Raw genomic sequence first — 17222 nt, 5'->3', positions numbered from 1 at the left:
CAATCTAAATAATATACCTTAGCGCTAGAATTAACTCAATTTTATTTACTGGAAGGAAACCGTCATCTCTCTTTAAAAAGTGGAAAACAAAAATATTGAAGGACCACATGGTGGCGCTATCTCTACAGTAAACTAATGACTTTAGTTAGGATTTTACAGCAAATTAAAAACCAGCAAAATGGATTCTTCACTTCTTAGTGTTAACAATGGCACCATCCAGCTAGTTTCTTGCTTCCAGGGAAAACAACCATATGTACAATTGCCTCTGCACAGTTCCAGAATGAACATAGTTCCTGAAAGGATGGCATTTATAGGCTGATCTAGCTTACCCGGAAACCAAACTACACAACCTACAGAATTCTTCTCACCATCATCTATAGTCAACCTTCAGGTCTGCCTTGTCTGGTGTTAAGGAAGAAGAAAATTTTAGCCGTGTAATATGATCCACTGAGGCCAGAATCCCTCTACCTTTTTTTTTTTTTTTTTTAAATATTCATCTCTTGGACATGAATAAGACAAATTTTTTTTTTTTTTTTTTTTTTGGACAGGTAGAGTTATAGACAATGAGAGAGAGAGAGAGAGAGAGAGAGAGACAGAGAGAAAGGTCTTCCCTCCATTGGTTCACCCCCCAAATGGCTGCTATGGCCGGAACTACGCCGATCCGAAGTTAGGAGCCAGGTGCTTCCTCCTGGTCTCCCATGTGGGTGCAAGGGCCTAAGCACTTGGGCCATCCTCCACTGCCTTCCCGGGCCACAGCAGAGAGCTGGACTGGAAGAGGAGCAGCCAGGACTAGAACCCAGCACCCATATGGGATGCCAGCGTTGCAGGCAGGGGATTAACCAAGTGAGCCACGGCGCCGGCCCCTCCATCTACCTTTTGATCCTTGTTTTTATATAATTTTATAATAATATTTTACATACACAGGATTTTTTTCATTTTTAATATTTATTTGTTTGAAAGAGAGAGTTACAGAGAAAGGAAGAGACAGACAGATCTTCCTCTGCTGGTTCATTCCCCAAATGGCAGCCACAGCCAGAGCTGGGTCAGGCAGAAGACAGGAGCCAGGAACTCCATGCTGGTCTCCCATGTAGGGGGCAGGGCTCAAGTACTTGTTTTTTCAGGTGCATTAGCAGGGAGCTGGATCACAAGTGGAGCACCCGGGACTCAACCTAGCGCTCACATGGGATGCTGGCATCACAGGTGGCAGCTCAACTGCTGTACCACAATGCCTGTCCCCGTGCATGGGATTTCCTTTCTTTTTTAAAAAAATATTTATTTTATTTATTTGAAAGGCAGAGTTGGGGGGGGGTGATGGAGAGAAAACTCTTCTATCCACTGGTTCAATCCCCAGATGGCTCCAACAGCCAGGGCTTGGCCAGGCCAAAGCCTGGAGCCTGGAACTCCATCAATGTCTCCCAGGAGGGTAGCAGGGTTCCAAATAGTTGCACCATCTTCTGTTGCTTTCCCAGACACATCAGCAGGGAGCTAGAGCAGAAGTAGAGTAGCTGGGACTCAAACCAAAGCTCATATGGAATGCCAGTGTCATAGACAGTGACTTAACCTCTTGTGCCACAATGGTAACTCCCGTATGTAGGATTTTCACAGCATTCTTGCCTGCTCCCCAGACTGGGGGGACAATACAAGCAGAGAGCTCTTTTGCTAGGAACCCCCATCTGGAATTAAATGTTCATGTCCGAGTGACCAAGCCCTTCTGGCTAAGTTCTCATCCTTCAGGCTTTAGCTCTGGAAGGACTTCCTCTGGGCTCCACTAATGAATGCGAGGTTTTACTCCTGGGTGGTGTTCTAGCTCCAGATTACTTACTCATGTTTCCACTGCTGGACCAAGAGGTTCTGGAAAACATGAACACTAAGCTGCAACATGGCACAGGGCACACAGGCCAGAAGCTCTGCAGTCAGACAGATCTGACACCCAGCCTGGGTGTTACAACGTCACGGCCTGGGGAAGACACTGGAGCCGTGTGAATTCTCAGATTCTGCATCTGTGAAATAACATACTGTTTACTTCATGGGTTGGTCATGAGAATTTTCTTTTAGAAAGTTATTAATTATTCTTTCCCATGGTGAATTCTCAAGCATGACTATTGTAAGACCTATTACTTGAAAAATCGGAGGGCAGCTGGGAGGGAAGTACGTGGGTAGAGAAATGGAACTGTGACTTTCTTTGGAGTGTAAAGTCATCAACTCAAACACTAGTCAGCACAAGTTCTCTGGAGCTTTTGATTCTGGATATAGAAAATCCACCGACAAACAAGACTCCTACCTCAAGGCAATTTGCATACAGTGTTCAGATCAATTAGGACTCACCTTTTGGACCATGGAGGCAAGTCTTGTTATTTCTTTCAGCATTGTCCTTGTACTCCTAAGGAAAGGGAAAATGTAAGCCACAACTGGGAAGATATTTGCAACATTTAAAACTGACAGTGGACCAATATCTAGACTACATAACTGCCTACAAATTGATAAAGAAAAATGAGAAGCCGGTGCCGCGGTAGCTCAATAGGCTAATCCTCCGCCTGCGGCGCCAGCACACCAGGTTCTAGTCCTGGTCGGGGCGCTGGATTCTGTCCCAGTTGCTCCTCTTCCAGGCCAGCTCTCTGCTATGGCCCGGGAAGGCAGTGGAGGATGGCCCAAGTGCTTGGGCCCTGCACCCGCATGGGAGACCAGGAGAAGCACCTGGCTCCTGGCTTCGGATCAGCGCAGTGCGCCGGCCGTAGTGTGCCGGCCGCAGCGGCCATTGGAGGGTGAACCAACGGAAAAGGAAGACCTTTCTCTCTGTCTCTTACTGTCCACTCCGCCTGTCAAAAAAAAAAAAAAAAAAAAAAAAAAAAAAAAAAAAAAGAAGAAGAAGAAGAAGAAAAATGAGAAGACATGGATGGACAGGCATTTCATAGAAAAGGACACAAATGGTTAGTAAACACAGGAAAAGATTCACAATCTCATTACAAATCAAGAAAATGCAAATTAAAACCAAACAGTGAAGTACCATTCACAACAAAAAAACAGGGAAAAAATAGAAAATAAAAAAAATTAAATTCTGACAACAGCAAATGTTAAAGAGGCTATGAAACATTAGGGATTTTCAAACACTGTCAGTGGACAGATAAATATGAATATCTTAGAAAGCAAACTTCTCATTATCTTTGCAAAGTTGAAAACACACAAGTCAATGACCCAGATATTCTTTTCCCTCATACTTATTCTAGAAAAGCACTCATACATGTACACTGAGAAATAAAAACAAAAATATTTCCGTGGCTCAATAGGCTAATCCTCCGCCTGTGGCGCCGGCACCCCAGGTTCTAGTCCCGGTTGGGGTGCCAGATTCTGTCCCAGTTGCCCTTCTTCCTGTCCAGCTCTCTGCTGTGGCCCGGGAAGGCAGTGGAGGATGGTCCAAGTGCTTGGGCCCTGCACCCAACATGGGAGACCAGGAGAAGCACCTGGATCCTGGCTTCGGATCAGCGCGGTGCGCTGACCACAGTACACCGGCCGCAGCGGCCATTGGGGGGTGAACCAACAGCAAAGGAAGACCTTTTTCCCTGTCTCTCTCTCTCTCACTGTCCACTCTGCCTGTCCAAAAAAAAAAAAAAAATTTCTAAAGGTTCATGGAAAACGTACCCCTAGTGAATGTTTGAAATCCTATGTATGCTGTTTTTTCCTATACATACATACTTACGATGAAGTTTAATTTATAAATTAGGCAAAGTAAGAGATTAACAATAAGTAGTAATAAAATAGAACAATTAGAACAATCTAATATAACAAAAGTTATATTGATGTGGTCTCTCAAAAATATTTTTTTAAAAGACTCACTTATTTGAAAGACAGAGCTACAGAGAGGTAGGGAGGCAGAAAGATCTTCCACCAGCTGGTTTATTCCCCAAATGGCTGCAACAGCAAGGGCTAGGCCAAATTGAAGACAGGAGCCTGGAACTCCACCCAGGTCTCCCACATGAGTGGCAGGGGCCCAGGTACTTGGGCCACCCTCCACTGCTTTCTTTTTCTTTTTTTTGATATATATATATATATATATATATATTTTTTTTTTTTTTTGACAGGCAGAGTGGATAGTGAGAGAGAGAGAGACAGAGAGAAAGGTCTTCCTTTTTGCTATTGGTTCACCCTCCAATGGCCGCTGAGGCCGGCGCATCTCGCTGATCCAAAGCCAGGAGCCAGGTGCTTCTCCTGGTCTCCCATGTGGGTGCAGGGCCCAAGCACTTGGGCCATCCTCCACTGCCTTCCCGGGCCACAGCAGAGAGCTGGCCTGGAAGAGGGGCAACCGGGATAGAATCCGGCACCCCAACCGGGACTAGAACCCGGTGTGCCGGCACCACAAGGCGGAGGATTAGCCTGTTGAGCCACGGCGCCAGCCTCTCCACTGCTTTCACAAGCACATTAGCAGGGAGTTGGATGGGAAGTGGAGCGAGCAGCAGGGACTGAACCAACAGCACGGTTAACTCACTGTACCACAACATCAGCCTGTCTGTGAAAATACATTAATGTGGGGCTGGCGACGTGGTGCAGAGAGTCAAGGAGCTGCCTGCAATCTTGACATCCTATATCTGAGTGTGAGTTTGATTCCTGGCTGCTCCACTTTTTTTTTTTTCTTTTTTTTTGACAGGTAGAGTTATAGACAATGAGAGAGAGACAGAGAGAGACAGAGAGACAGAGAGAAAGGTCTTCCTTCCGTTGGTTCACTCCCCAAATGGCTGCGATGGCTGGCACTGCGCTGATCCGAAGCCAGGAGCCAGGCGCTTCTTCCTGGTCTCCCATGCGGGTGGCCCAAGGACTTGGGCCATCCTCCACTACCCTCCTGGGCCAAGCAGAGAGCTGGACTGGAAGAGGAGCAACCGGGACTAAAACCCATCGCCTATATGGGATGCCGGTGCTGCAGGCGGAGGATTAACCAAGTGAGCCACGGCGCTGGCCCGCTGCTCTACTTCTGATCTAGCTCCCTGCTATGTGCCTGGGGGGGGGGGAGGGCAGTGGAAGATGGCCAAGTGCTTGGGCCCCTCCCACATGTAAGAGAGTTAGTCTAGGCTCCTGGCTTCGGCCTGGCCCAGCCATGGCTATTGTGACCATTTAGGGAGTGAACCAAGGGATGGAAAATCTTTTTGTCTCTCCCTGTCACTATGCCTTTCAATTAAAAAAGTAAAAATATAAAACAAAAAAAAAAAAACCCTCTTAAAGTACTTATACCTTTTCACTCTATGGCTTCTCTTGGGCATTTCTAAATTGTCAACATCACTACTCAAACACAAACACTATGATACAGTGATTGTCAATTTGGTAACAAAGATGGTTCTAACTAATGGGTGGGTAGCATATAAAGCATGGGTCTTCTAGACAATGGGATTGACTCACCTTCCAGGTGAGACAGAGAGGGATACAGTAGGATAGCATGGAATTTCACTGTGCTTAGAACAGCATGCAGTTTAAAGACTGGATTTTTTGGGCCGGCGCCGTGGCTTAACAGGCTAATCCTCCGCCTTGCGGCGCCGGCACACCGGGTTCTAGTCCCGGTCGGGGCACTGATCCTGTCCCGGTTGCCCCTCTTCCAGGCCAGCTCTCTGCTGTGGCCAGGGAGTGCAGTGGAGGATGGCCCAAGGACCCCATGGGAGACCAGGAGAAGCACCTGGCTCCTGCCATCGGAACAGCGCAGTGCGCCGGCCGCAGTGGCCATTGGAGGGTGAACCAACGGCAAAAAGGAAGAAGACCTTTCTCTCTGTCTCCCTCTACTGTCCGCTCTGCCTGTCAAAAAACAAAAAACAAAAAAAACCTGGATTTTTTAATCACTGTAATTTTCCTTTAGTATTTTCTTAAAGGTTTATTTATTTGAAAGGCAGCAAGTTAGAGAGGCAGAGGCAGAGGCAGAGAGAGAGAGAAATCTTCCATCTGCTGGTTCACTCCCCAAATGGCTGCAACAGCCAGAGCTGGACTGATCTGAAGCCAGGAGCCAGGAGCCTCCTCCACATGGGTACAGGGGCCCAAGGACTCAGGCCATCTTCCACTGTTTTCCCAGGCCATAGTGAGAGCTAGATTGGAAGTGGAGCAGCTGGGACTTGAACCGGCACCCATATGGAATGCCAGCAACTGCAGGTGGCGGCTTTACCTGTTACCTCACAGTGCTGGGCCCTTCCTTTAATATTTTCAAACTATGGTTGACTGAGGGTTAAATGAAACCCAGAATTCAAAAGCACAGATAAAAGAGCACCACTATATTTAAATGCAACTCTCGGGGCTGGTGCTGTGGTGCAGTAGATTAATCCTCCCTCTGCAGCGCCAGCATCCCATATGGGCACCTATTCTAGTCCCGGCTGCTCCTCTTCTCATCCAGCTCTCTGCTATGGCCTGGGAAAGCAGTGGAGGATGGCCCAAGTCCTTGGGCCCCTGCACCCGTGTGGGAGACCAGGAAGAGGCCCCTGGCTCCTGGCTTCGGATCAGTGCAGCTTCGGCCATTTGGGGAGTGAACCAGCGGACGGAAGACCTTTCTGTCTCTCCCTCTCACGGTCTGTAACTCTACCTCTCAAAAAAAAAAAAAAAAAAAAGCAACTCTCAATATCCAGTAGTGACACAGTAACCAGAAATGAAATCTCTTGGTCATGTATTACTTCATTTTGGCTATTTTTCTCCTTTCTCTCTTTTTCTTAAGATTTAGTTATATGAAAGGCGGCATGATGAAAAGTCAGTTTATTACGTAAGGCTAAGATCAGTAGAAGCCTGCATTATTTGGAAACAAGTACCTCTGAAAGTATTTGTGTGGGAGGCAAAGGCTGTAGAACAGGGGGCTGATTTTTTTGTTGTAATTTCTAAAAAACTTATTTTGATTTGAAAGGTAGAGTAACAGCGAGAGGGAGAGAGAGGGAGAGAGAAAGAGATCATCTACCTGCTGGTTCACCTCCCGAATGTCTGCAAAAGCCAGGACCGGGCAGCTGATGATGGCCCGAATGCTTGGGTTCCTGCCACCCACAAGGGAGACCTGGAGGGGATGGGGGAGAGGAGTTCCTGGCTCCTGGCCTGGGCCTGGATCAGCTCTGGTCATTGCCGCCAGCTGAGAAGTGAGTCAGAGGATGGGGGATCTCTGTCTCTTCTCTCTCTCTCTCTCTTTCAAATAAATACATAAATCTTTAAAAAACCAAAAACCAAAAAACCAGAGGCCTAAAGTGCCCAAAGTAAGTCCAGTGACTACTATTTCTATAAATTTCCTCCATGACCACAGAAATAAGGGAAATGTTGTAGTTACTCATTTCTTGAATTATAACCCACATTAGCATATTGAAAACTTTGAGGAAAGCAACATTAGAGACTTAATTTTCACTACTATTTTCCAAGTTTACTAGGCCTTGAAATTCCTTTACTCTGAAACAGTATTAACAGCATTCTTCTAAACCACAGTAGAGGTGCTGATGCGGGGGCATAGGGTCACTAGTGACCGTGAGCATGAAGCTTTACTACGCTACAGGCTGGGGTGAGGCCCTGTTGTCTCCTGTTCTTTATCTATTCTGATTTTCTCTGCCTTATCATTTACCTGCTAAGTCACAGTGCCAGATCCTCGGGCCCATTTTTACTCATCATACTTCCTGGGAGATTAGTTCAGGTTGCACACTGCATATATCAATAGTTTACTGAGTACTGCTCAGTTGTGTGCCACAGCTGAACCATTCACATGTTGAAGGACTCTGGGTTGTTTCCAGTTTTGTTGTTATTGCTGTTAAAGATTCATTTATTTGAAATGCAGAGAGATAGAAGAGGGAGAGGGAGAAAGAAATCTTCCCTATGCTGGTTCACTCCCCAAATGGCCATAATAGCTGGGGCTGGGCCAGGCTGAAGCCAGGAACCCGGAATGCTGTCCATCTCTCCCAAGCAGATGGCAGGGGCCCAAGTACTGGGGCCATCATCTGCTGCTTTCCCAGATGTATCAGCAGGAAGCTGGATAGGGAGTGGAGCAGCTGAGACTTGAATATGTATTGCAAACAGGGGCTTAATCCACTGTGCCACAACACTGGACTCATTCCCAGTTTTTGTCTATTACAAATAAAGCTACTATGAACAACTGTGAGTACTTTTTTCACAAATATTATTTTATTTGAAAAGCAGTAACAAGGGAGGGAGAGACAGAGAATCTTCCATCTGCTGGTTCACTCCGCAAATGCCTACAAAAGCCAAACCACTACAGGCCAAAGCCAGAAGCCAGGAACTTCATCTGGCAAGCACTTAGGTCATCACCTGCAGCTTCCCAGGGTGTGCATCAGCAGGCAGTTGGATCACAAGTGTGGAATAACTGGCACTGAAATGGCATTCAGTGAGGGATGGGGGCATCCCAGGCGGAATCTTAACCCACTGAGCCACAGGCCTGCCCATGTACACGTTTTTATGAGAAGACAATCACCCATTCTTTTTTTTTTTTTTTTTTTTTTGACAGGCAGAGTGGACAGTGAGAGAGAGAGAGACAGAGAGAAAGGTCTTCCTTTTGCCATTGGTTCACCCTCCAATGGCCGCCGCGGTAGGCGCGCTACGGCCGGTGCACTGCACTGATCCGAAGCCAGGAGCCAGGTACTTCTCCTGGTCTCCCATGGGGTGCAGGGCCCAAAGACTTGGGCCATCCTCCACTGCACTCCCTGGCCTCAGCAGAGAGCTGGCCTGGAAGAGGGGCAACCGGGACAGGATCGGTGCCCCGACTGGGACTAGAACCCGGTGTGCCGGTGCCGCAAGGCGGAGGATTAGCCCAGTGAGCCGCGGCGCCCGGCCAATCACACATTCTTAAGGTTAAGTTATTTAGTCTAAGAACTGAAGTACTTCAAAACGCAATTAGTCCCACATTAACCCTAATAATAACCACTGAGTATTTTTTTCAGAGACAGGCTCTATAATAAGGAATTTACAGGCATTATCCTATGAGATAGACATTGTTATCCTCAGATGAAAATAAGGTGGATGGATTAAATAATCTGTCCCTGGGTGTACTGCCTAAAAGTGTCAATTTTAGAACTGAGATCTGTGTTTGACGCTAAAGCCGTTCCCATTAGCCACTGCACGTGCAACACCATCAATCACCAAATCCAGTGACAAGGAACTCACGAGGCAGTTCATGTGGTCTCCAAGCATTTGTACTGAAAGTTCTTTCACAGTGCTGTGAAATGTCTCCTGGCAGCTTCCATCCACTGTCCTAGTTCTTTCTCTTGTGTTTACAACTGATCTTCCACACCACAAGTGTTCAAATATGATTTAAAAATCTTTATTTATTAAAAAAGATTTTACTGGAGTGGGAAGAAGGGAGGGGAAGAGAAAAAAGGGGGAAGGGAAAAGGGGAGAAGAGAGGAGGGGAGGAGTAGAATAGGGGAAGGGGAAAGGAGGGTGAGAAGGGGAGAGGAGAGGAGGGAGGGCAGGAGAGAGGAGGGGAGGGGAGGGCAAAGGAAGGGAGAATAAAGGGAGAGCAGGGAAGGAGAGGAGAGAGAGGGAAGGAAAAGATGAGAGAAAAGAGTGAATGGGAGGGAACAGAGGGCCCTTCCATCTGTCAGTTAAGTCCCCAAATGTCAGCAAGCCTGGGCTGGGACAGGCTGAAATGAGGCACCAAAAACTCCATCCAGGTCTTCCATGTGGATGGCAGGAAACCAAGTATTCTGGGCCATCATCTGCTGCCTCCCCAGGATGCATTAGCAGGGAGTTCGATTAGAAGTGCATAGCAACCAAGGCTTGGACTGGGATACAGGCATCCCATGGGCTTAAACCACTGTGCCACATCATTTGCTTCCAAGAGTGACTATTTTATAACTGTAGCATATCACTTTTCATACTCAAACACACTTCACTAAAATCATTAAAATTCTTTTAAAAAATATATTGCTACCTATAAAACAAAATTGTCAAGGTGATTTCAAAACTCCTATGGAAAATGCAATGGACCTACAACAGCCCAAACAGTCTTTTTTTTTTTTTTTTTTTTTTGACAGGCAGAGTGGATAGTGAGAGAGAGAGAGACAGAGAGACAGAAAGGTCTTCCTTTTTGCCATTGGTTCACCCTCCAATGGCCGCTGAGGCCGGCGCATCTCGCTGATCCGAAGCCAGGAGCCAGGTGCTTCTCCTGGTCTCCCATGTGGGTGCAGGGCCCAAGGACTTGGGCCATCCTCCACTGCCTTCTCGGCCCATAGCAGAGAGCTGGCCTGGAAGAGGGGCAACCAGGATAGAATCCGGCGCCCCAACCGGGACTAGAACCCGGTGTGCCGGCGCCGCAAGGCAGAGGATTAGCCTGTTAAGCCACGGCGCCGGCAGCCCAAACAGTCTTGAAATACAAAAAGGTGGGGCCAGCGCCATGGCTCACTTGGTTAATCCTCCGCCTGTGGCGCTGGCATCCCATATGGGCACCGGGCTCTAGTCCCGGTTGCTCCTCTTCTAGTCCAGCTCTCTGCTGTGGCCAAGGAGGGTAGTGGAGGATGGCCCAAGTGCTTGGGCCCTGCACCCACATGGGAGACCAGGAAGAAGCTCCTGGCTCCCGGCTCCGGATCAGCGCAGCTCCAGCTGTTGTAGCCAATTGGGGATTGAATCAGCAGATGGAAGACCTCTCTCTCTCTCTCTCTGCGTAACTCTCCCTTTCAAATGAATAAATCTTTTTTTTTTTTTTTTTTTTGACAGGCAGAGTTAGTGTGAGAGACAGAGAGAAAAGTCTTCCTTCTGTTGGTTCACCCCCCAAAATGGCCGTTATGGCTGATGCGCTGTGCCAATCTGAAGCCAGGAGCCAGGTGCTTCTTCCTGGTCTCCCATGCGGGTGCAGGGCCCAAGCACTTGGGCCATCCTCCACTGCCTTCCAGGGCCACAGCAGAGAGCTGGACAGGAAGACGAGCAACCGGGACAGGATCTGGCGCCCTGACCGGGACTAGAACCCAGGTGTCGGCGCTGCAGGCGGAGGATTAGCCTAGTGAGCCGCGGCGCCAGCCAAATGAGTAAATCTTAAAAAAAAAAAAAAAAAAAAAAAAAAAGGTGAGGCCGGCACCAGGGCTCACTAGGCTAATCCTCTGCCTTGCGGCGCCGGCACACCGGGTTCTAGTCCCAGTCGGGGCACCGATCCTGTCCCGGTTGCCCCTCTTCCAGGCCAGCTCTCTGCTGTGGTCAGGGAGTGCAGTGGAGGATGGCCCAGGTCCTTGGGTCCTGCACCCCATGGGAGACCAGGAGAAGCACCTGGCTCCTGCCATCGGAACAGCGCGGTGCGGCGGCCGCAGCGCGCCAACCGCGGCGGCCACTGGAGGGTGAACCAACGGCAAAAGGAAGACCTTTCTCTCTGTCTCTCTCTCACTGACCACTCTGCCTGTCAAAAAGAAAAAAAAGGAAGACCTTTCTCTCTGTCTCTCTCTCACTGTCCACTCTGCCTGTCAAAAAAAAAAAAAAAAAGGTGGTACAGGAATATATCTATAGATCCCATGTGGTCTAAACTATGTACCTTTAGATCAATGGAACACAATTCTGAGTCCAGAAACACATCCTTATAGTCAACCAATTTTCTCTATGGGTATCAAGATAATAGAGAATAGTTTTTCCAACAAATGTTGCTGGAACTGATATTCATATACAAAAGAATCTAAACAGATGGCTACCTCACATCATACACACAAATGAGCTCAAAATAGAACACAGATTTTTGCTTTTTAAAAGATTTATTTATTTATTTAAACTCTGAGTTACAGAGAGAGAAAGTGAGCTTTCATCTGCTGGTCCACTCTCTAGATGGCCACAACAGCCAGGGTTGGGTCGTCTTCCACTGCTTTCCCAGGCACATTAGCAGGGAGCTGGATCAGAAGTGGAGTGGCTGAGGCCAGCGCCGTGGCTCACTTGGTTAATCCTCCACCTGCAGTGCCGGCATCCCATATGGGCGTCGGGTTCTAGTCCCAGTTGTTCCTCTTCCAGTCCAGCCCTCTGCTGTGGCCCGGGAGGGTAGTGGAGGATGGCCCAATGGCTTGGGCCCCTGCACCCGCATGGGAGACCAGGAAGAAGCACCTGGCTCCTGACTTCGGACTGTCGTAGCTCCGGCTGTAGCGGCCATTTTGGGGGTGAACCAACAGAAGGAAGACCTTTCTCTCTGTCTCTCTCATTGTCTAACTCTACCTGTTAAAAAAAAAAAAAACAAGTGGAGTGTCCTGGACACGAATCAGTGCTCATGCAGGATGCCAACATTGCAGGCAGTGTCTTTAACCACTATTTCAGTCCCAGAACACAGGTCTAAATGTAAGTACTAACTCATAAAATTCTAAGAAGAATACGTAGGGGTAAATATGACATTGGGCTATCAATGGCTCCTTAGATGACACCAAAAGCACTTTACAAAAGTAAAAATAAAAACTTCAGGGGTTGGCGGGCTAAGCTACTGCCTGAAACCCATATAAAGAGTGCCAGCTCAAGTCCTGGCTGCTCCATTTCTGATCCAGTTCCCTGCAAATGTGCCTGGGAAGGCAGCAGAAATGGTCCAAGTTCTAGGGCCCCTGACACTCCTGTGGGGAGATCTGCACAGAGCTCTGGGCTCCTGGCATCAATCTGGGCCAGACCCAGCCATGGCAGCCATTTGCAGAGGGAACATATCGAAAGAAGATTTCTCTCCCTCTCTGTCACTTTTGTCACTTTCAAATAAAGAAATAAATTTTATTAAAAATCTTGAATTGCAATGGTACCATTCAGAAAGTGGAGGGGTGGGTCTTTGCCTAGTGTTTAAGACACGACTTGAGAGGTTTGGGCACGATATCAGGAATACTCTGCTCTGGCTCCTGACTTCAGCTTCCTAGTAATGCAGACCCTGGGAGGCAGTGATAATGGTTCAAGTAAACTGTGTCCCTGCCACATATGTAGGAGACTGGCTCTTGGCTTTCGCCCTAGTCCAGTCCCGATCATCATGGGCATCTGGAAGTGAACCATCAGAAGAGAGATCTGTCTGTTCACATCTCTCTGCCTCTCAAATAAACAGTTGTGTTGCAGTGGTTTAAGCCACTGCTTGAGACACAGGCATCCCATATGCATGCTGGTTCAAGTAAAGCCTGCTCCACTTCTGATCCAGCACCCTGCTCATATATCTGGGAAAGCACTGGAAGATGGCCTAAGTCCTTGGGTGCCTGCATCCATGTGGGAAACCTGACTCCTGGTTTTGGCCTGGCCCACCTCCAGCTGTTGTGGCCATTTGGGGAGGGAATCAACAGATGTAAGATTTTTCTGTTTTTCCCCTTCTCTTTGTGACTCTCTCAAATAAAATAAACCTTCAAGGAAGAACAGCAGTAATAAAATAAATAGTGTAATATAACCCACAGAATGGAAGAAGATACTTGCAAAACACATATCTAACAAAGACATTATATCCATAATGAAGTCATACAACTCAGCAATAAAGACAATTCAACTAAAAATGTGCAAATGGGGTCAGCACTGTGGCATAGTGAGTAAAGTTGCCACCTATGACACTGGCATCCCATATGGGTGCTGGTTCAAGTTCCAGCTGCACTACTTCTGATCCAGCTCCCTGCTAATGTGCCTGGAAAAGCAGCAGAGAATGGCCCAAGTGCTCCTGGCTCCTGGCTCCGGATTGGGCCAGCTTCAGCTATTATGGTCATTTGGAGAGTGAACCAGTGGATCGAAGATCTCTTTCTTTAAACTTTGCCTTTGAAATAAATGAATAAATCTTTCAAAAATAAAAATGGACAAAGGATCTGAATATGCATTTCTCCAAAGGAGATACACAAATGATCAATGAACACATGAAAAAATGCTCAACATTCCTAGTCATTATAAAAATATAAATAAAAACAGAATGAGATACCACTTTACACTCATTAGAATAGCTAAAATCAAAAGGACAAACGATAGCAAGAGGAGGGTCTGGATAAACTGGGATCCTCATAGATTGCTTCTGGAATTGTAGAATGATGCAGCTACTTTGGAAAAGTTGAGCAGTTCCGCAAAAGGAAAAATATGGAGTCACCATGTGAATCAGCAATTCCACTCTTAGTTATGTAAGAAAAATGAAGTCATATGTGCACACAAAACTGACGCAAATATTCCTAACAGCATTATTCATAATAGCCAAAAAGCAGAAACAACTCAAACGTCCATAAAATTATAAATGGATAAACATCATGTGGACAGCTATACAATGGAATATTATTTGGCAATAGCAAGAAACAAAGTTCTGGGGCTGGCATTGTGGAGTAGCAGGTAGAGCTGCCGCCTGTGATGCCAGCATCTCATATGGGTGCTGGTTTGGGTCTCAGCAGCTCCATTTTTGATCCAGCTCCTGTTAATGGCCTGGGAAAAGCAGTGGAAGACATCCCAAGTGCTTGGGGTCCTGTATCCACATGCGAGACCTGGACAAAGCTCCTGGCTTCAGTCTGTCCCAGCCCTGGCCATTGTGGCCATCTGGGGGAAGTGAACCAACAGATGGAAGATCTCTCTATTTCTCTCTCAAATAAAGAAATCTTTTTTTTTTTTTCTAAAGAAAGCAAGTTCTGTTATATGGATGAAACTCAAAGACAAGGTAAAAGAAGGCAGTCACAAAAAATGACATATAGTATGATCCAATTATAAGAAATGTTCAAATTTTGCTTATTAACCATGTAATTCATTAGTGGTTATAGAAGCTGAGGGAATGGAAAATGGGGAGTGACTATCCATGGCTGCTTCTTTTTTGGGTAATAAAAATGTTCAAAAATTAGAGCAGAAATGGGTGCACAATTCTGTGATTAAAGAGGGAGTGAATTTCTTAAAATTCTCTCTGTTTGAGAGGCAGAGACAGAGTGAGAGAGTGCTCCCATCTACTGTTCACTCCCTACATGTCCACATCAGGCAGGGCTGGGCCAAAGCTAAAAGCGAGGAGTCCAAGCCAGGTCTCTCATGGATGGCAGGAATCCAATTACTTGAACTAACACTGCTGTCTCCCAGGGTTCAGATTAGCAGGAAGCTGGAGTTAGGAGCCAGAGTTAGGAACTGAATCCAGATACTGCAAGGATAAACACCTGCTCCAGAGGGTAAATTATAAAGTATATGAATTGTATCTCATTAAAATCTGTTAATTTAAAATGCTATTTAGCCATATGAAAAGAACAGCAGCAATAACTAAAGTACACTGATTAGCTAATGTGTACAAATGTGCTACATATGTACATATAAATGCTTTATGTCACTTTATTGTCCCAGCATTCTCTGTAGCAATATATTGGCTACTGCTATATTACTAACCCCCCCCCCCCCCCAACTCGGTGGGTTAAAATATTACCTATTACTGCTGACAAGTTTACAGGTATGGTAGGCCAGTCATTTCTTTTGCTTTGGGCTGGTCTAGGCTGGCCTCAGCTGGGATGACTGATTCTGCTCCACAACGCCTCTCATCTTCTAGGACTGTGGTCTATACTTGTTCTTATGGTAATGGCAAAAATCCAAGACAGCTGAATCACTACAGGCTTCGAGAAACCTAAGCTGTGCAGTAGCACACTAACACTTTTATCACATTTTATTGCAGCCCTATCTAGAGTAGCCCAGATATAAAGTGTGGGAAGGTACACTTCACCTCTCTTTGGAAGGAACTACAAAAATCAATTTACCGACATGGAAAACCACTGTACAATTAGAATATGGTGAAGACTGGATATAAACACGGTAAAAGAAAAACTGCTTCCTGTACTCCAACCATTTCAGACACCAAATGAGTGTGTTTTCCATACCAAACAAGTCTCTGTATCAACTGTGTGTCCTATAATTTAATTCAATGCTGATATTATCTACCTGGAAATAGCCTCAGATCCCACAAGTCAAGAGCTCTGTCCCAGAAGACCGTCCTCTACCTTAGAAGCCAATTACAAGTAGCAGGTGGGCAGGTTACCCACAATTCTGTCCAACTCGGTTATCAGGGATTCCCATAACCTCCTGCCTCAAGTTTCACGATTTGCTAAAATGGCCCAGAGAACATAAGAAACACTTCACTTGCATTTATTATCAAATATTTTATAAAGTGTACAAACGAACAATAAAGAGGTGACAGAAGAAGAGGTACACAGGGTAAGGTCTAGAAGGGCCCCAAATGTAGGAGCTTTTGTCCCCACGGAATCTGGGGTGCATTCCTGGCACATGGAGATGTTCACTAACCTGGGAGCTCTTGGACCTGGTAGTTTGGCTTTTTATTAAGCCTTCATCATGTAGGCATAACCAACCTTCAATCTCCAGTCCCTCTTCACTCCATGGGTAGAGAAGTAGGGCTTCTAATCATGGTCTGGCCTTTCTGGATACCAGTTCTGATTTTGACGTAATTCAAGAGTCCACAAGAGGGGCCAGTTCTGTGGCACGGTGGGTTAAGCTGTTGTGTGCAGCGCTGGCATCCCATATGAGCTCCAGTACATGTCCCGGCTGGTCTACTTCCGATCCAGCTCCCTGCTAATGTGCCTGGGATAGCAGTGGAAAATGGCCCAACTCCTGGGCCCAGGAGATCCCGAGCTCCTGGCTCCTGGCTCCAGCCTGGTCTAGTCCTGGCTGTTGCAGCCATCTGGAGAGTGAACCAATGGATGGAAGATCTGTCTCTCTCTTTTTCTAACTCTGCCTTTCAAATAAAATAAATCCTTTAAAAAAAAAAAAAAAAAGAGTCCACCAAGAGTCATTTCTTTAAAACCCAAAAGGTCCTAGTCACTCAGGAAATTCCAAGGGATTTAGGAGTTCTGCACAAGGAATCAGGGTCAAAGACCAAACACCAGAAAAAAAAGATGCTCCTAGCAGCTCTATCACACAGGAAATGACAAGATTTGAGGTGGTGCGTCAGAAACCAGGGGCAGAGAACAAGTAGTATTTCTTTAAAAATATTATCTATTTGAGAGGCACAGAAAATGAGAAGGGGCAGAGCCAGAGAGCTCCCATCTGTTGGTTTATACCCAAATGCCCACACTGGCCAAGTGGGGAAGTGGTGGTGCTCAACCTGGGAGCTAAGAACTCAATCCTGGTCTTCTATATGGGTGGTAGGAACCCAATCATTTGAGCCATCACTGCTGCTTCCCTTGTCAGCATTAGCAGGAAGCTATAGTCAGGAGCCAGATCCACGTATCAAACCCAGGCACTTTGATATGGAATGCAAATGCCCACTAAAGTATAAATTTCTTATTAGGTCACGTATGGTTACTAAACCCCACCAAATGCCCACCATCATTTTAATAGTTCAACCAGTTAGGCCAGCGCCATGGCTCATTTGGCTAATCCTCTGC

At 46.5% G+C, this 17222-nt stretch overlaps 1 protein-coding gene across 3 annotated transcripts in view; it reads right to left on the bottom strand.

The window, feature by feature from the left end:
* The window catches only part of DAP3 (death associated protein 3), a 43597-nt gene that overhangs the window by 18718 nt on the left and 7657 nt on the right, over nucleotides 1-17222 (bottom strand). The window contains exon 2 of one of the 3 annotated variants that reach the window (XM_062192446.1): nucleotides 2326-2380. The exons of 1 other annotated variant lie outside the window; for it this stretch is intronic. In XM_062192446.1, coding sequence (XP_062048430.1) covers nucleotides 2326-2380 — 55 coding nt within the window. Of the gene's footprint in view, nucleotides 1-1822; nucleotides 1971-2325; nucleotides 2381-17222 lie in introns of those variants that run through there. One more of the 3 variants, XM_062192447.1, reaches the window with a different exon arrangement.

The sequence above is a fragment of the Lepus europaeus genome, chromosome 5, assembly GCF_033115175.1.
Source record: "Lepus europaeus isolate LE1 chromosome 5, mLepTim1.pri, whole genome shotgun sequence".
In the NCBI taxonomy this organism is placed as follows: domain Eukaryota; kingdom Metazoa; phylum Chordata; class Mammalia; order Lagomorpha; family Leporidae; genus Lepus; species Lepus europaeus.
This window is presented reverse-complemented; position numbering and strand designations above follow the sequence as displayed.